At 39.9% G+C, this 20,320-nt stretch overlaps 1 protein-coding gene across 3 annotated transcripts in view; it reads right to left on the bottom strand.

Moving 5' to 3' along the window:
• Positions 1-14,191, bottom strand: part of LOC126281573 (dolichol kinase-like) — a 57,591-nt gene extending 43,400 nt beyond the window's left edge. Inside the window, exons 1-2 of one of the 3 annotated variants that reach the window (XM_049980646.1) lie at positions 13,789-14,191; positions 13,429-13,670 (exon numbers count right to left, since the gene is read on the bottom strand). In XM_049980646.1, coding sequence (XP_049836603.1) covers positions 13,429-13,670; positions 13,789-13,838 — 292 coding nt within the window. In that variant the 5' untranslated portion in view covers positions 13,839-14,191. Of the gene's footprint in view, positions 1-7,846; positions 7,998-13,428; positions 13,687-13,788 lie in introns of those variants that run through there. The other 2 variants (XM_049980648.1, XM_049980649.1) reach the window with 2 other exon arrangements.
• Positions 14,192-20,320: the final 6,129 nt, after the last annotated feature.

The raw sequence follows: 20,320 nt of genomic DNA, 5'->3' as shown, positions 1-20,320 counted from the left end.
AGGGCTACGACGAGAGGACGGTGCGAGCGGAGCAGCAATTTCAAGTCCTCTCGGTTGGAACGAATGCTGCGAATATTCCAGTGAATAAGTGCCATCGTAACAAGAAGAAGGTGCAAGAAGGGATCATCGAGAAGGCCGCTGAGGGCCCGGCTTCGAGCGAGCACTGCCGCCGCTAGCAGGAGGCGGACAGTCATCGTTCATTTGTTCTAGAGGTTCATCGGCCATCTTGTGAAGACGGCCAGAAGGGGGAGCTTCCTCCGCTGGTGAACGGCCAGATGTTCGGCTACCAGCGGTGCGGCCAGGTGAAACGGATGACGGCCTGGGGCGGCAACCGCTGGGGGGGCGCAGGAGGAGAAATGCGCCGTGGCGGGGAAGGAAAACTGTGCTTCCTATGAGCCTTCTTGGAAGGCCGTTTTGTGGAAGGAGTGGTCGATGGCTGAGGGTTCGAGGTACGTAGAAGGTCTGCACGAGACGGTTCTTTCTTGAAGGCCCGTGCTTCTGACTTCTAGGTCTTCGTCCTGGCAGAAGCTGATAAAAGTGCTTGTGTCGGAGGGGCGACAGGAGGAAGAGGAGACATCGACCGGGCGATCTTAGCACTGTCCGAACGGACGACCGCAGTGCTGAAGGTCAGATCGCATGTCTGCGTCGCCACCTCCCTGGTAGTCCGAGGAGAGGCGTGGACAGTACTGTACTTCTCCGCTGGGAGCAACGTGGGCTTCCTGCTAGCGAATAGCTTGCGAGCAGCCAAGGTGGAGACTTTCTCTTTGACCCGAATTTCTTGGATACAGCGTTCTTCCTTGTAGACGGGACAGTCGCGGGAGGACGCTGCATGGTCACCGCGACAGTTTACACAACGAGGAGACGGAGGTGGACAGTCACCCTTATGGGCAGCCCTGCCACAAGTCACACATGTAGCCACATTGGAACAAGAATGGCTAGTGTGATTGAAACGCTGACACTGGCAGCAGCGCGTAGGTGTCGGGACATAGGGGCGAACAGAGAGAACCTCGTAGCCCGCCTTGATGCGTGACGGCAGCTGAACACTGTCAAAGGTCAAGAAAAGTGTCCGGGTCGGTACAAGGTCATTGTTGACCTTCCTCATGACCCTATGGACAGCCGTCACGCCCTGCTCAGCGAGGAAAGACTGAATCTCCTCATCAGTCAATCCGTCGAGTGATCTAGTATAGACCACTCCACGAGACGAATTCAAAGTGCAGTGAGCCTCCACCTGGACAGGGAACGTGTACAGGAGTGTGGCCCGAAGCAGTTTTTGTGCCTGAAAGGCGCTCTCAGTTTCTAGTAACAAGGTACCATTACGCAACCTGGTACAAGACTTGACAGATCCGGCTATGGCATCTACGCCCTTCTGGATAACGAAAGGGTTGACAGAGGAAAAATCCTTTCCGTCCTCAGATCGAGAAACTACGAGGAACTGTGGGGCAGGCGGTAGTACTTTTGTCACTGGTGGCTGGTCAAGTTTCTGTTTGTGGGCAGAAGTCTAGAGAGGAGAAGAAGAGAAATCCATTGCGGAGGAATCCCCCATGATTGCCAGTGTCTCCGATGGCGCGCTCCTTCCTCGTGGGGACCCTCTCAGAGGGCACTCCCGCCTTAGGTGATTGTTCACACCTCAGGTGACACCTCCCGAGAAATGGACGGAGGGACCAATCGGCACAGTCGGAAGGCGTCAGCTCAGGCAATCACCCCTCCCTGGGCCTGGCCTTTACCAGGGGGTACGTGCGTGCCTTACTTGTCTACCAAGGGCGGGGAATTAAGCGTTACCTCGTCACTGGCAACGCATGCGAACGTGTGGGTCGGCCTTCAGGCACGCACAGGGAGGAAGAAAGAAGAGGAAAAAGAAAGGAGAGAGGGAAAGAAAGGACAGACTGTCTCAAACACCGAAGCGGAGACCAGAGAAGGAGAAGAAGGCAAGGAGAAGAAGGCAAGGAGAAGAAGGCAAGGAGAAGAAGGCAAGGAGAAGAAGGCAAGGAGAAGAAGGCAAGGAGAAGAAGGCAAGGAGAAGAAGGCAAGGAGAAGAAGGCAAGGAGAAGAAGGCAAGGAGAAGAAGGCAAGGAGAAGAAGGCAAGGAGAAGGAGGCAAGGAGAAGAAGGCAAGGAGAAGAAGGCAAGGAGAAGAAGGCAAGGAGATGGAGAAGAACAAAGAAAGGAACCAACCAAAGGAAGGAAGAAACCAGAAAAAGTGAAAAACCAAAATGAACGCAAATGTAGGTCGTGAAACCGTCCATCTCCGGACACAGGCGGGACTCCTTTTAGTCGCCTCTTACGACAGGCAGGAATACCTCGGGCCTATTCTAACCCCCAGACCCGCAGGGGGGGGTTGACAGATGTGGAAATTACCAAACTATCAGTTTAATAAATCACGGCTGCAAAATACTAATGTAAATTCTTTACAAACGAATGCAAAAACTGGTAGAAGCCGACCTTGGGGAAGATTGGTTGGGATAACGTAGAAATACTGGAACACGTGAGGCAATACTGACCGTATGACTTATCTTAAAAAATAGATAAAGTAAAGGTAAACCTACATTTCTAGACATAGAAAAAGCTTTTGTCAGTGCTGACTGGAGTTGAGGGGCATGAAAGGGAAGTAGTGGTTGGGAAGGGAGTGAGACAGGGTTGCAGCCTCTCCCCGATGTTATTCAATCTGTATGCTGAGCAAGCAGTAAAGGAAACAAAAGAGAAATTCGGAGTAGGTATTAAAATCCATGGAGAAGAAATAAAAACTTTGTAATTCTATCAGAGACAGCAAAGGACTTGGAAGAGCAGATGAATGGAATGGACAGTGTCTTGAAAGGAGGATATAAGATGAACATCAACAAAAGCAAAACAAGGATAATGGAATGTAGTCGAATTAAGTTGGACGATGCTGAGTGAATTAGATTAGGAAATTAGACACTTAAAGTAGTAAATGAGTTGTGCTATTTGGGGAGCAAAGTAACTGATGATGGTCAAAGTAGAGAGGATACAAAATGCTGACTGGCAATGGCATGGAAAGCGTTTCTGAACAAGAGAAATTTGATAACATCAAGTACAGATTTAAGTGTCAGGAAGCCGTTTCTGAAAGTATTTGTATGGAGTGTAGCCATGTATGGAAGTGAAACATGGACGATAAATAGTTTGGACAAAAAGAGAATAGAAGCTTTTGAAATGTGGTGCTACAGAAGAATGCTGAAGATTATATGCGTATATCACATAAATAATGAGGAGGTATTGAATAGAATTGAGGAGAAGAGGAGTTTGTGGCATAACTTGACAAGAAGAAGGGAAAGAAGGGACCGGTTAGTAGGATATATTCTGAGGCATCAGGGGATCACAAATTTAGTATTTGAGGGCAGCGTGGAGGATAAAAATCGTAGAGGGAGACCCAGAGATGAATACACTAAGCAGATTCAGAAGGATGTAGGTTGCAATAAGCACTGGGAGATGAAGAAGCTTGCACAGGACAGAGTAGCATGGAGAGCTGCATCAAACTAGTCTCAGGACTGAAGACAACAACAACAACAAATCGCAGTCAGAGATGGGGGGAGGACTTGTCTGCTATAACTTCCTCCAGTTATTTGGACTGATTGCTGGGATTGTGAGGTGTAGTGTTTTTCGTGAGAACATGACGTTGACCAAGAGTTCTCTTGTACATGTGGCGATATCTGTGTATGTGTGTGTGTGTGTGTGTGTGTGTGTGTGTGTGTGTGTGTGATGGACGACCTAATCTGTAGTGCCAGAATTTGTTGGTGGCAAGTAATTTTTTTTTTTAAATCAATAGTTATGGTTGACCTATAAAGGTCATCATAAACAGCAATAGCATAGCAACCTGGTTGTATGTTGTTGCTTTTGCTTCTGAATACTGAGTCAGACACACTGTGAAGACATGTTGTGCAAGAACCTATAGTTAGTCTGCTCATATGCACGTTGTCAGAGTCCGCTGGAGAGAAGTGATGATGGCTCCTTGTGCCTGCAACAGTTAACGTGTTCTAGTCTGCTTTTAGCAATTCTTTGACTGATTTCACCTCATCTTTTGAAACACAGAATGACTGTATGCCAGAGATATTTTTCTGTACCCAGATAAATAACTGAAGAGGTGTTAGAATGTGACCTCCTGTAGGGCGCTGCAGACTAGCTCGCGTTACCACGTGCTTAATGGTAGCACTAACACCATCACATACATTTTTACCAAGACTGTTGCGAAAAAATTCCATTCTGTATGAATCTGTAAAGCATGGTAATGCATGCATAAATTTTTGAGATTTTTACAGTTTTTGTACTGACTAGCTACCCCATCACTGAAGTATTTCACAAAATGTAAGTGAGGCAGCTTGTTTTGCCATGACAGCGCGAATGTGGGCATGAACTGCAAAGGCATCATGAATTAAACAGTCACTAAAAACGCACAGGTTCATGTCACACACACACCTCCTGATTCACCTCTATAGTAAATCGCAAATGGCTGGAGAGTTGCTTGACTGTTGTCCCAATGATATTGTTGGATGGCATCTTGAACTATAGGCCTAAATGCATAATTTTCAGAAAAGTCTAGTATTACTATAATTTCATCTTGTTTCAAATTATCCTTACAAAACTGGAGATAAGCCGACTGTGCTGTTGCTGCGTGTGGTCAGTTTGTCCATTTTTTGACAACACATTTCAACAAAATTTTCCACTGTACTTTGCTTTGTTTAAAGACTTGTGTGATCCATGTATGTCCATTGTTTATAAGAAACAAGTTCATCGTCATCCACAAGGGGTTCACCATACAGTTTGCTATTCACGTGTTCTGCAAGATTTGCCTTACCAGGACACTTTTCACATCTGTGTATCATGTACTGGTAGGAACTGATGTCACACACTAGCAGCTTCATTGCATCTTTGTAATCCAGACCAGAATCCTTTATAGCAGCAGACATCAGCTTAGCATTTTGATGGGTCTCACATAAACATTGTGTGTGCCCCTTGCACTTACAGGCACAACCTATTTTGGCCAAAGATTGAAAAAAAGATGATAAACCTACTTTGTATTGGGATACTTTCCCTTGAATTCTACATACAGTTCTGATATGTTGCATAGCAACAGTATTTTTTGCGTCTGTACACGTACATTTCCCATTTTCACCATTACATAGTCTTTTTTTCCAGGCACTATTCAGCTGTAGTCATTATTTTCATAAAACTCCGACACTAGCACCTTTATTTCTGAACTCAATTGCTTACCCTGAGCCTGCTCAAGTTGTGGAAGCACTCCTTGGGTTGCTTTTATTTTCCTAGCTTGCTTTACCACATATGTAGAAACATTAAATTCCTTTGCAGTGTAGTCAATAGACCAGCTGGAATGTGCAAGGGTAAAAATAGCTACTTTTTCCTGGTGTGTGGATATGGCACATTTTTCTTTCAAATCATGCACAATTTTGTCCAAATCTGAGCATTTCTGGCATCTCAGCTACTTTGTGTTTTAATTCCATTTGAGCTTCTTGTAGTTTTCTTCTACCATAGCTGGGCCCATCTCTATTCCCAACTTTGTGTGCCTTCATGGGAGACAAACCAAGAGCAGTCACTTAAGTATTTAATTGTTCGTCCACTGTGGTTTTAGGTGGTTGATATTCTTCGTCACTGTCATGTAAATTATCAGAATATTCCTCATTTTTTTAGTGGTGTAACACCTGGAACATAACTTTTGTCCTGGTTTCATGTTAAGTCCCATGCAGTGATTCGCTTTCAATACTGATTTTATATAAATTTCTCCGAGGCTACACTTCACTGTCTTCTTATGAATCCGAAATGGATCAAAACAACTTCTTTGTAGGAAAGAATACTTATCCAGAAACACTTTCATATGATGATAAAAAATCACTAAAGTTCCCTGGAACTGTACTTCTTGTGCCCACAGGGTGTATCCCAGATCTCCATAGCAACAAATCTTGGTACAATTCATCCAGATTATACTGCACAAAGTGAATGCCACTTTTTGTTCCATATGTTGTTTTATGACATTCAGATGCTTGTGCTCTACCAATACTGCAACTTGTTTGAGCAACTCTGCCTCCATACTGACTTTCCATAACAGTACTGACCAGTCTGAACTAGAATCTTAAGAACATTAGTAACCTGTAATTGTTGCTTTGTTCCCTATGTTGTTCCTGCCCAACAATGACTCATTCTGTCCCTGAAAACTACCACTGTCTAACTTTTTGTTGCCTAATGGTTCCCAACAATTACTTCAGCTTTATCTGAAACAAGCCATCTCCATCGTCACTATTACTCGCTAAATCGCGTTAACAGCAATGTAACCAAATACATCTCTGTCAACTTTTATTGTACACAAATGCCTTGCAATAACAAGTTGAAATTTTGCCACATATTATATCATGGTCTACTTATAAAGTGTTTGAAATTTGGCTTGGATATCACTTGTCCCTTTTGTGCTACCACACTTAGAAAATCCATGTTTTCTGGTAATTTTTCAAATTTTTGTATTTTCGTGTGCATGTAACTGTGTTATATACTATTTTTGAGTGAATTATATTTGGCACAGAGAGTACCTACAACTGTACTTTTTAACGCATTACATTTTTTAAACCACATTTTGGAATTTTTTATTTTCCCTTTGAAATATGTTGTTGGTGTTTTGATTAATAGTGTGTTCTGTAAGTGGATGTTACAGGGTTGTAAAAATTTCACTGGACTGTGGGGAATAGTCTGAAGATAGATTGCCAGATGCGGGTTGCAATTTCTGGATCATGCCACTTTCTTTCACAAGCCATAATTCTTGAACTAATTGGCAGGAGAACTTAAAATTTTGTACAAGAGTGTTCCACACTTGGTAGCACTGGTGTGCTATATTTCAGCCAAATCTGAGTGTATCAGCTGGAACATTTTCTCAAATTGGTTGAATTGACATGGAATGAACCTTGTCTTATGAATACATATTTTACGTTTCTTGCCCTGTGTATATAGTAACATAATAGGCACCATGTTGGAGACAGAATAGCCATTTCCGCAATACTGATGACGGCATAGATCAAATAAGACATGCATTTATGTTTCTATGAAAGCATATCTGAAATAACGATTATTTAAATGATTTTTGGTAATCGTGACAAATGTTGTTGTTCCGTGTTACAAAATACTACAGCACAAAGCTATTACAAATAGTATTGCTTCCTAATTAAGCATGACACCTACTGGAAACAGCCACACACATCTCAACCTTAATATCTACACACTTGACACCACCCCCAAAAATTAAGAGATACTGTTTGTGTAGTATGCACAATGCCAACTTTATATTGCGTGGCATAAATATTTCAGTCAATGGAGCCGACATCTTACTGTTTGCAACTGAATAATTTCTTTTATAATTACTGAATTACGCGTGGGTAAACACAGACAGACACTTCATCGACAAAGAATTTATACCCCACTTGGAAATGATCGATCGAAATAAAACTCTATACGCAATATTGTGTGCTAAAGATCACTAAATTGTATACGCAACGGAAGTAGCCTATTGAAGCATGCTGATCAAGATTTCAAACAGAAATATCTTGGAATGAAACTTTCATAAACACCATATCCAGCCGGTTTTGCTCTGAAAAATTTCTCACTGTCTGACAATCGCTTGCAACTGTCAAATATAATTTTAGGATAAAACCAGTGTTGTATGTCGTCAGTGTTTACAGTGTTAGACAAATTGTTAAAAGCAACACTGACCACTTTCCAGTATCATCAACCAAGTAAGTATCGTTTAGCCGCCAGATTTATTGGCAAATAATAATACGATAGCTTCTACTGCAACATTTCTGGGCCTACCTTCATGGAAGAACTACGGGTGATGTACTTACTTGTTTTCTGCAACTCTAGAAGCAGAAATATTACAGCGCCAGGTATCACATCATAAACATCGAAATGTTTCAAGGTATAATTTTCACATAAAGAAATTCTTATAAGTTTCCATACGGCAGCGCCTAGCAGACCGGCACTGAAAGTCATCAGCAAATATCAGGATAACGTAGAAATACTGGAACACGTGAGGCAATACTGACCGTATGACTTATCTTAAAAAATAGATAAAGTAAAGGTAAACCTACATTTCTAGACATAGAAAAAGCTTTTGTCAGTGCTGACTGGAGTTGAGGGGCATGAAAGGGAAGTAGTGGTTGGGAAGGGAGTGAGACAGGGTTGCAGCCTCTCCCCGATGTTATTCAATCTGTATGCTGAGCAAGCAGTAAAGGAAACAAAAGAGAAATTCGGAGTAGGTATTAAAATCCATGGAGAAGAAATAAAAACTTTGTAATTCTATCAGAGACAGCAAAGGACTTGGAAGAGCAGATGAATGGAATGGACAGTGTCTTGAAAGGAGGATATAAGATGAACATCAACAAAAGCAAAACAAGGATAATGGAATGTAGTCGAATTAAGTTGGACGATGCTGAGTGAATTAGATTAGGAAATTAGACACTTAAAGTAGTAAATGAGTTGTGCTATTTGGGGAGCAAAGTAACTGATGATGGTCAAAGTAGAGAGGATACAAAATGCTGACTGGCAATGGCATGGAAAGCGTTTCTGAACAAGAGAAATTTGATAACATCAAGTACAGATTTAAGTGTCAGGAAGCCGTTTCTGAAAGTATTTGTATGGAGTGTAGCCATGTATGGAAGTGAAACATGGACGATAAATAGTTTGGACAAAAAGAGAATAGAAGCTTTTGAAATGTGGTGCTACAGAAGAATGCTGAAGATTATATGCGTATATCACATAAATAATGAGGAGGTATTGAATAGAATTGAGGAGAAGAGGAGTTTGTGGCATAACTTGACAAGAAGAAGGGAAAGAAGGGACCGGTTAGTAGGATATATTCTGAGGCATCAGGGGATCACAAATTTAGTATTTGAGGGCAGCGTGGAGGATAAAAATCGTAGAGGGAGACCCAGAGATGAATACACTAAGCAGATTCAGAAGGATGTAGGTTGCAATAAGCACTGGGAGATGAAGAAGCTTGCACAGGACAGAGTAGCATGGAGAGCTGCATCAAACTAGTCTCAGGACTGAAGACAACAACAACAACAAATCGCAGTCAGAGATGGGGGGAGGACTTGTCTGCTATAACTTCCTCCAGTTATTTGGACTGATTGCTGGGATTGTGAGGTGTAGTGTTTTTCGTGAGAACATGACGTTGACCAAGAGTTCTCTTGTACATGTGGCGATATCTGTGTGTGTGTGTGTGTGTGTGTGTGTGTGTGTGTGTGTGTGTGTGTGTGTGTGTGTGTGTGTGTGTGTGTGTGTGTGTGATGGACGACCTAATCTGTAGTGCCAGAATTTGTTGGTGGCAAGTAATTTTTTTTTTTAAATCAATAGTTATGGTTGACCTATAAAGGTCATCATAAACAGCAATAGCATAGCAACCTGGTTGTATGTTGTTGCTTTTGCTTCTGAATACTGAGTCAGACACACTGTGAAGACATGTTGTGCAAGAACCTATAGTTAGTCTGCTCATATGCACGTTGTCAGAGTCCGCTGGAGAGAAGTGATGATGGCTCCTTGTGCCTGCAACAGTTAACGTGTTCTAGTCTGCTTTTAGCAATTCTTTGACTGATTTCACCTCATCTTTTGAAACACAGAATGACTGTATGCCAGAGATATTTTTCTGTACCCAGATAAATAACTGAAGAGGTGTTAGAATGTGACCTCCTGTAGGGCGCTGCAGACTAGCTCGCGTTACCACGTGCTTAATGGTAGCACTAACACCATCACATACATTTTTACCAAGACTGTTGCGAAAAAATTCCATTCTGTATGAATCTGTAAAGCATGGTAATGCATGCATAAATTTTTGAGATTTTTACAGTTTTTGTACTGACTAGCTACCCCATCACTGAAGTATTTCACAAAATGTAAGTGAGGCAGCTTGTTTTGCCATGACAGCGCGAATGTGGGCATGAACTGCAAAGGCATCATGAATTAAACAGTCACTAAAAACGCACAGGTTCATGTCACACACACACCTCCTGATTCACCTCTATAGTAAATCGCAAATGGCTGGAGAGTTGCTTGACTGTTGTCCCAATGATATTGTTGGATGGCATCTTGAACTATAGGCCTAAATGCATAATTTTCAGAAAAGTCTAGTATTACTATAATTTCATCTTGTTTCAAATTATCCTTACAAAACTGGAGATAAGCCGACTGTGCTGTTGCTGCGTGTGGTCAGTTTGTCCATTTTTTGACAACACATTTCAACAAAATTTTCCACTGTACTTTGCTTTGTTTAAAGACTTGTGTGATCCATGTATGTCCATTGTTTATAAGAAACAAGTTCATCGTCATCCACAAGGGGTTCACCATACAGTTTGCTATTCACGTGTTCTGCAAGATTTGCCTTACCAGGACACTTTTCACATCTGTGTATCATGTACTGGTAGGAACTGATGTCACACACTAGCAGCTTCATTGCATCTTTGTAATCCAGACCAGAATCCTTTATAGCAGCAGACATCAGCTTAGCATTTTGATGGGTCTCACATAAACATTGTGTGTGCCCCTTGCACTTACAGGCACAACCTATTTTGGCCAAAGATTGAAAAAAAGATGATAAACCTACTTTGTATTGGGATACTTTCCCTTGAATTCTACATACAGTTCTGATATGTTGCATAGCAACAGTATTTTTTGCGTCTGTACACGTACATTTCCCATTTTCACCATTACATAGTCTTTTTTTCCAGGCACTATTCAGCTGTAGTCATTATTTTCATAAAACTCCGACACTAGCACCTTTATTTCTGAACTCAATTGCTTACCCTGAGCCTGCTCAAGTTGTGGAAGCACTCCTTGGGTTGCTTTTATTTTCCTAGCTTGCTTTACCACATATGTAGAAACATTAAATTCCTTTGCAGTGTAGTCAATAGACCAGCTGGAATGTGCAAGGGTAAAAATAGCTACTTTTTCCTGGTGTGTGGATATGGCACATTTTTCTTTCAAATCATGCACAATTTTGTCCAAATCTGAGCATTTCTGGCATCTCAGCTACTTTGTGTTTTAATTCCATTTGAGCTTCTTGTAGTTTTCTTCTACCATAGCTGGGCCCATCTCTATTCCCAACTTTGTGTGCCTTCATGGGAGACAAACCAAGAGCAGTCACTTAAGTATTTAATTGTTCGTCCACTGTGGTTTTAGGTGGTTGATATTCTTCGTCACTGTCATGTAAATTATCAGAATATTCCTCATTTTTTTAGTGGTGTAACACCTGGAACATAACTTTTGTCCTGGTTTCATGTTAAGTCCCATGCAGTGATTCGCTTTCAATACTGATTTTATATAAATTTCTCCGAGGCTACACTTCACTGTCTTCTTATGAATCCGAAATGGATCAAAACAACTTCTTTGTAGGAAAGAATACTTATCCAGAAACACTTTCATATGATGATAAAAAATCACTAAAGTTCCCTGGAACTGTACTTCTTGTGCCCACAGGGTGTATCCCAGATCTCCATAGCAACAAATCTTGGTACAATTCATCCAGATTATACTGCACAAAGTGAATGCCACTTTTTGTTCCATATGTTGTTTTATGACATTCAGATGCTTGTGCTCTACCAAAACTGCAACTTGTTTGAGCAACTCTGCCTCCATACTGACTTTCCATAACAGTACTGACCAGTCTGAACTAGAATCTTAAGAACATTAGTAACCTGTAATTGTTGCTTTGTTCCCTATGTTGTTCCTGCCCAACAATGACTCATTCTGTCCCTGAAAACTACCACTGTCTAACTTTTTGTTGCCTAATGGTTCCCAACAATTACTTCAGCTTTATCTGAAACAAGCCATCTCCATCGTCACTATTACTCGCTAAATCGCGTTAACAGCAATGTAACCAAATACATCTCTGTCAACTTTTATTGTACACAAATGCCTTGCAATAACAAGTTGAAATTTTGCCACATATTATATCATGGTCTACTTATAAAGTGTTTGAAATTTGGCTTGGATATCACTTGTCCCTTTTGTGCTACCACACTTAGAAAATCCATGTTTTCTGGTAATTTTTCAAATTTTTGTATTTTCGTGTGCATGTAACTGTGTTATATACTATTTTTGAGTGAATTATATTTGGCACAGAGAGTACCTACAACTGTACTTTTTAACGCATTACATTTTTTAAACCACATTTTGGAATTTTTTATTTTCCCTTTGAAATATGTTGTTGGTGTTTTGATTAATAGTGTGTTCTGTAAGTGGATGTTACAGGGTTGTAAAAATTTCACTGGACTGTGGGGAATAGTCTGAAGATAGATTGCCAGATGCGGGTTGCAATTTCTGGATCATGCCACTTTCTTTCACAAGCCATAATTCTTGAACTAATTGGCAGGAGAACTTAAAATTTTGTACAAGAGTGTTCCACACTTGGTAGCACTGGTGTGCTATATTTCAGCCAAATCTGAGTGTATCAGCTGGAACATTTTCTCAAATTGGTTGAATTGACATGGAATGAACCTTGTCTTATGAATACATATTTTACGTTTCTTGCCCTGTGTATATAGTAACATAATAGGCACCATGTTGGAGACAGAATAGCCATTTCCGCAATACTGATGACGGCATAGATCAAATAAGACATGCATTTATGTTTCTATGAAAGCATATCTGAAATAACGATTATTTAAATGATTTTTGGTAATCGTGACAAATGTTGTTGTTCCGTGTTACAAAATACTACAGCACAAAGCTATTACAAATAGTATTGCTTCCTAATTAAGCATGACACCTACTGGAAACAGCCACACACATCTCAACCTTAATATCTACACACTTGACACCACCCCCAAAAATTAAGAGATACTGTTTGTGTAGTATGCACAATGCCAACTTTATATTGCGTGGCATAAATATTTCAGTCAATGGAGCCGACATCTTACTGTTTGCAACTGAATAATTTCTTTTATAATTACTGAATTACGCGTGGGTAAACACAGACAGACACTTCATCGACAAAGAATTTATACCCCACTTGGAAATGATCGATCGAAATAAAACTCTATACGCAATATTGTGTGCTAAAGATCACTAAATTGTATACGCAACGGAAGTAGCCTATTGAAGCATGCTGATCAAGATTTCAAACAGAAATATCTTGGAATGAAACTTTCATAAACACCATATCCAGCCGGTTTTGCTCTGAAAAATTTCTCACTGTCTGACAATCGCTTGCAACTGTCAAATATAATTTTAGGATAAAACCAGTGTTGTATGTCGTCAGTGTTTACAGTGTTAGACAAATTGTTAAAAGCAACACTGACCACTTTCCAGTATCATCAACCAAGTAAGTATCGTTTAGCCGCCAGATTTATTGGCAAATAATAATACGATAGCTTCTACTGCAACATTTCTGGGCCTACCTTCATGGAAGAACTACGGGTGATGTACTTACTTGTTTTCTGCAACTCTAGAAGCAGAAATATTACAGCGCCAGGTATCACATCATAAACATCGAAATGTTTCAAGGTATAATTTTCACATAAAGAAATTCTTATAAGTTTCCATACGGCAGCGCCTAGCAGACCGGCACTGAAAGTCATCAGCAAATAGTTTGGATTGTGAGTTTTTATCGTACTCAATACCACTGCCATTGGTAGGAGAGAAATCAGCCATTCTCCTGTTGACGCGCCGGGCCTGTTAACAGTAAAGGCTGAAACAATCCTTAAATTGACAGAAGCATCTTACTGAAGGAAAACCGTATCTTGTCAGTGTTTCACTGCATAATAATGTAGAGACAAGGTTTAAAACTGACCTCGTGTTATACTTATCCCTCATTAAAATTGCCTGCAATCGACTGCCCATTATTTTGATTTGGCACCTCTGCAGTACTCTGTTCTCGGCCAACAAACAACCGCTGCCACCAGTCAACGAAGGCAGCCTACGTACTGAAATCAAAGTTCAGTCATCGTCAGCAGTTCGGAATAGATAACTCCTGCAACATCTCAGCTTCTTGCATTATTCCTGTCATGGCTTGTTTACATCAGACACACACCACCACAGATGCTACATACACACGACTGACATTCCAAAGTCGATGGAAATGTCCACCGTCAAATAATGGGGGAGACTTCGATCAACATCACTTCACTTAAGGCTCGTCCACACGCAACGATCTGTCTGCGCAAATGTCTGCGCACATCACATCTGCGCAGACAGATCGCCGTGTGTGGACAGAATATTTGCACCAACCTAAGGTGTGTGCAAACCTGGAAGTTGGAGTTGGAGGTTTGAGCGAAACCTCTCAAATCTGTGGGTTCAAACAATATCTGCGCAGACAAGTTGGAGCGTGTGGACAGGAGATCGCCGCAAATCTGGCGCGAAACAGCTGTTTGCTAAGTCTACTGTTTGTATTTGTGCGCACAGGGCATTAAAATGGCTGATTCTCGTCAGTGTTCTCGAGAGTTTGTAAGTGAGTTCATTGAAATATATAGAAACCACCCATGTTTGTGGAAGATTAAAGGTAAAGAATATAGTGACCGAGAAAAAAAGACAGCAGCATACAATGATCTAATTGAAAAATTGCGGGCAGTTGACGCCTCAGCAAACAGAGAAACGATAATAAAAAAATATCATCGTTGCGAACTGGCGAAATTATTTGAGGCTGGATGTCGAAACTTATAATTATCTCATAAAGCTTGTAACCCCTCATATTATGAGAAAAAAATACTTGTATGAGAAGGGCAATTTCTCCTCATGAACGGCTGGCGGTAACATTAAGATTCCTAGCAACAAGAAGGAGCTACAAGGATTTGGAATTTTCAACTGCAATATCGAAACAAGCGGTGAGTGAAATAATACCCAACACATGTGAAGCTATTTACGCTGTCCTGAAGGATGAGTTCATGAAGGCAAGTCAAGTAAATTAAGTCTGTCAGTGAACTGTTTACAGAAAAAAGTTATTCAAAGTTCAGAAATCTAGAAGATCCGGTGTAGGAGTTGATCAAGTATACCAGCCAACGTTATGGTATTTTGCTCTGCTTGGCTTCCTTATTGATCAAGAAACGCCAAGACCAAGCAGGAGTACAATTGAAGTTGAAATTGAAGTGTCAGTGTGCGAGGAAATGGAACAACGAGGTAATGTAAACCAAAACAGGTTCGCCCTGCAACTCTCGCAGTAAATTTACGTGAGAAAACTGCTTTCGCTTTAGCAGCCACTGTCTACACCATTTTGACCGCTTTCTCTGTTTCCTGCAGTTGGTCTGAATGTTTTTTGCAACACAAGTTGCGAATACAGATCACAACAGAACTTCCTCCATTTCTATATTTCAAAATAACTGATTAAATTTTTGACGTTTACGGGGAGCGTAGTCGCTTGTCACTGATATTTATTTTCTACGTTGACAGATGGCGGGCGAGTGGTAGATTGTGGTTTGTGTCGTGTGAACACACCACATTTGCAGCGATCTATTGCATGTACAGACACCTGCGCCGATGTCTGCGCAGACAGATCGTTGCATGTGGACCGAGCTTTAGTCCAGTGGCAAACGGTGAAAGTTTACAGCCAACAACACCTGGTATGTACCATCTACAAGACACAAAATTCAGAATATGTAATCCAAAGCAAGAAACTAAAAATAGGTGTTTATCAATGCCCAAGAAAAATTCGTAATAGATGTTCTTCACAAAGGTTGTACAGCCAACATCGTACAATGCAGAGAAGCGAAAGATGAGGAATACTGTCATCCAGATATTTCAGTTATATTTTATTTGCCCCAGGAAACTTATATATACAAATATGTTTACATGGCTATATATACAGTTCTTTTACTTTTTCTTCTTTGTCAAGTACCAAACATCGACAAAAACAATGGAGTTTTTCTCCATCAGTAGAGACAACTTTTCACTGTAAAATCCTTCGTCTATTTATGTTCTTGTTTACGTGCACTTTGGACTGTTTCTTTGTCCGCGCATGTAATACGTAAATCATTTTTTGCGTTTCAGAAGAACACACAAAAGTAAAAAATATTCAGATCCTCATGGAACTTCGTAAACAGAGCATGTAAAATATATGGGCTGAGAAGACACAAAAGCACAAATTCCTATACTATTCTTCTGATGACGATAGCACCTCCATGCCCCTACCTAGATATCATTAGTTTTTTCCACAGAATCGTTGACGTTACGTTCCATCCCACTCCTTCGACGATCGATGAGAATGCCCCCATTTAAAATGCACTGTCGCATTGTGAATTGTTTTCACTTCTGTTTTGCTATGTCTTTTGTGATTCAACATAAAGATTCGGGAAAGGTGCCTGTTGATGTAAAAAAATCGAAAGAAGTAAATAAATCTAACTTCGATATATTTTCTGTTCCGCCCTACTGTAGCATCTCGCTTCATATTCATTGAAACCCCTGCGAAACTGTACACTCTTGGTCTAGTTTATGCTTTGGCTCAATGTGGGCTGTGCAAGAACGGAAGCGACACAGTGTTTTGCGTTGTCCCTACCACGTCGTCCCAGCTCTAACCAAGCGATCAATGAAAAATCGGAACTCGAAGGCCAATCGGAAAGTGCTATGTTATGCCCATGTGCCTGTAAAAACAAATTATTATTGTTTATTGGCTACAGCAAAAAAAATGGTACAAATGGCTCTGAGCGCTGAGGTCATCAATCGCCTAGAACTTAGAACTAATTAAACCTAACTAACCTAAGGACATCACACACAACCATGCCCGAGGGAGGATTCGAACCTGCGACTGTAGCGGTCGCTCGACTCCAGACTGTAGTGCCTAGACCCACACGGCCACTCCGGCCGGCATTGGCTACAGCACTGCTGCTTCTTCGAAAATGTGCCTACTTAAGTGCGAAAAATGTTTCCTCTGGAAAATATATTTATTTGCGATAATTGTACTTGTTTGTGAAAATTTTGTTCATTGTTTTTTCGTATTGCTGTTTCAGAAAACTATTCATGTATGACGTGAAATGTGAAGTTTCTAGAATACTTTCTGCCAGAAATGTTTGGTGAAGGTGTACTTAAACGATAGCACAGTGGTAAAAACAAGCCCTGTTTCATGAATTCTATGAAATAGGCGCCAAATAAATTACATGAGGCGCACTTATTTACACAGAGTGTAAAAGCATATACCGAGAAATTGGTATTTTTCATAGCTATTTGATACAGTATTCACACACAGCATATATTGTGCTCTGATACATTTGTTGTATCAATCATTTTTACATTTTGATTGGATGTTTGGTTAAAAAATTATTTTGCTATGAAATGTAGGTAAACTGGACCTCCTGAAGTTCCTTAAACTGGGCGCCTTTCTATTTCATGATTAAAGTCTTCCCGTATTAGTGCATTACTGTTTCCTTGTAGTTCTCTTGCTGATTTCAAGAGGATAATAGAGAGGGTAAATCAAAGAAAGTGGAGTCTGTCGAAAATGACTAAAGCTAATGATGTAGTTCAAAATCAACTGAGTTGGAAGAAGTGAACAGTTCAATGTCACAAAAAAAACTCTTATAAGGGTGTCCAGCAAGAAGTACGATGCACCTGATCAATAGCAAAAACAAGAAGATGGAGACCAAGACATCTTGGTAAAGATCTTGAAGAAGTGTCGATTTAGTGATGTCTTGCTATGGAAGCTTCTTCCTTCATGCTTAATCGCAACGAATGTGAAGAATGACATCACAACTGTAAGAGGGAAATAACATTGAACACCCATTTAAAGACGAAATTGCTGGGAAAATGTGGGGTATTTTTGGAAGACTGGGTGGTGTTTTCTCTAATTTAATACCTCCTTCTAATTTTGTTCAGTGTCATTTTGATTATTTGTACATGGGATCAGATTTAGCAGCTATTTCAGGAACTTGCTAAGTGTAAAGTTTTTAAAAATATTTTCTTCCTGATAACTTCTCGTTTATTTCCTATTACTAAAATGTAAATGGCACATAATATTATAAATTAAATATTACATGCTTTTAAAGGATAAGTTTGTACTATTTTCTATTTTTAAAAATAAAAACGGAATGGGAGTTCACTTTTAGGCACTTTCCTCTCGAAATGCCACTGCTGTTAGTTCACTCACAGCAATGTAAGCTGTAGTCTTAGGTTGCTGCCTAACCACACTCATGGGAATTGTGACCTTAGTCACAAAAACTGTCAAATATTTATAACAATAAGAACATAAATATCATTGCTGGTCTCAGAATCCGTCACAATGCCAAAGATTAAAAAAAAACTTTCAACAAGTTTTGAATCTGCGACACAGTAATCTGATGATTCTAAGTATAGGACCAAAGATAACAATTAGAGATGGAGGGAAAATGTTTTTGTTTATACTATAATCTTCTGCTGACTCTGACAATGTGTCATTAGTTGATATTTAACTATAAGAAAACCTATGATGGGTAACGTATTTGTGACCAGTCTTCAATGCACCAAAAACAGCCTTAGTAAGGAAACAAGGAGAAACCTGCATGTGGGTGAAACATAGCACATTCCAATTGATCTCCCAGTACTGACTATTCATTGATCACTTGGTTAGAGCTGGGACAACATTGTGTGGTTAGTGCAAAACCCTGTGTTGTTTCTGTTATCGCTCAGTGTTGTAAATGGGGCGAAACAGTTATTTTGGAGTAACTGTTATCATGGTTATAGTTCTTTTTGTAACCATTACTTTTAACGATTGTAAATAATTGCCAGTTATTTTTCACGACCGAATACTCCAGATGGGGTTACCGTTTAAAAAAAAACTAATAAGGTGGAATCCAACAGTTTAGTTATCAGTATAATTATAACCACGAGTAGCGCAAAGTGACAGCAATGTCATATTAATCATGCCATAAGCTTAGTAAATTAACTGTCTGGTACGTTTCAGTTGATGTCTGGATGGTTATTGTGTTTCATATTATATGTAAGCAGAAAGTACACGGAACTTCGCCACAGCTCTGTTTCAGTGAAACGTTAAAGACACGCTTTTTGAAGTATGAACTAATATGTAAGCTGAATACTGTAGATAAAATTCGAAGCTTCATTTCTTGTGCTGTTCACTTAATTGAATAGGTGGATGGCCCTGTAATACAACACAAAAATATAGGTAACATGATAGATTCGTTTTCTCTTGTACAAGATAGTCCATTTGAGGAAAGTGCGACTACTCTAACTCAAGTCTTTTGTGAGATTTGAAAAACTGATCGATTTCTTCAGGTAGTGTGAGGGTCTTCACTTTTTGGTGGGAGAATGACTAGCTTTGATTTCTCCAAGCCTTCAGTTTGTTGTGTATCTCTTATGTTTCGAATTACTGTATGCAGAATTCCAGTGGATGATTAGTCGTGTTGACATCATAAGGGTAACAGATTTAAATACCTCTGACGTTATTATGATATATTTTTTACTCTGTTGATCTAATTCTTCTTTGGCTATCCAGATTGTGAGAGTATGAATTAATAGTATTGATGTTGGGAATACGAATTTGCCTTAAGTTTTCAGAAATTTGTTAATAACAAAATTTCGTGTCCTGAGGAATACTTTACTTGCCGATTCAGTGTTTTACTTTTTTCCTTCTATCACACATATGAGGCAATAATACACACTTCATCTGTAAATGCCAAGTGTCTGCTTTGACATTTTTCCTTTTCACAGTTAATGTCGTGACAGTTAACTGTCTGAATACATAACAGACTAATTCATGAACGAGATTGGTGAGCACTTAAAATGAACAGCTGAGTTTTGCATATAACAGAACCCCAACATAGCAATGGGTGCACCTGACAAAGTTTTTAGCGTTGCTTAAGACAACAGAAAATGAACTGACTTGAGCTATTTGAAAACAAAAAAAACATATATTATTCAAAAACGTTCTTGTTGTATGCACAAGTACTAGTATGCTCTGATACTGTTAAATCTATACTTTTATTTAAATACCGCTGAAAAAGTATCTGAACTGATTATTTTTGCAAGTATACCTGTATTCATTCCAAATATGTCTCCATGAAATGGTTAATTTGCCATACATTTGTCTGAAGTTTAAATATTTCATTGTACAATTTTCCTGTATAAAACTGATGTGCTCAATACTATGTAAAAGATGTTTCAAAGTCAGTGGCCAAAAATAAATGAAAAAGCCCATTTGCAATGGATGTGTACAAACTGAGAAAACTCATTTTGCTCTTAGTAAAGCCACAAAGCTACACTTCACCAAATTCCATAAGTTTTTTTGTTCTCCAGTTGATAAGACACAATTTAATGAGATTGATCTTATACAGCACCAGCACTAAGTGTTAGGGTATGGTATACTATTTTCCACTTTTAGACCACCTACGACACTCAAATATTTCAGTAAG

The sequence above is a fragment of the Schistocerca gregaria genome, chromosome 7, assembly GCF_023897955.1.
Source record: "Schistocerca gregaria isolate iqSchGreg1 chromosome 7, iqSchGreg1.2, whole genome shotgun sequence".
In the NCBI taxonomy this organism is placed as follows: Eukaryota; Metazoa; Arthropoda; class Insecta; order Orthoptera; family Acrididae; genus Schistocerca; species Schistocerca gregaria.
The sequence above is the reverse complement of the archived record's forward strand: the minus strand, read 5'-3'. Positions and strand labels throughout refer to the sequence as shown.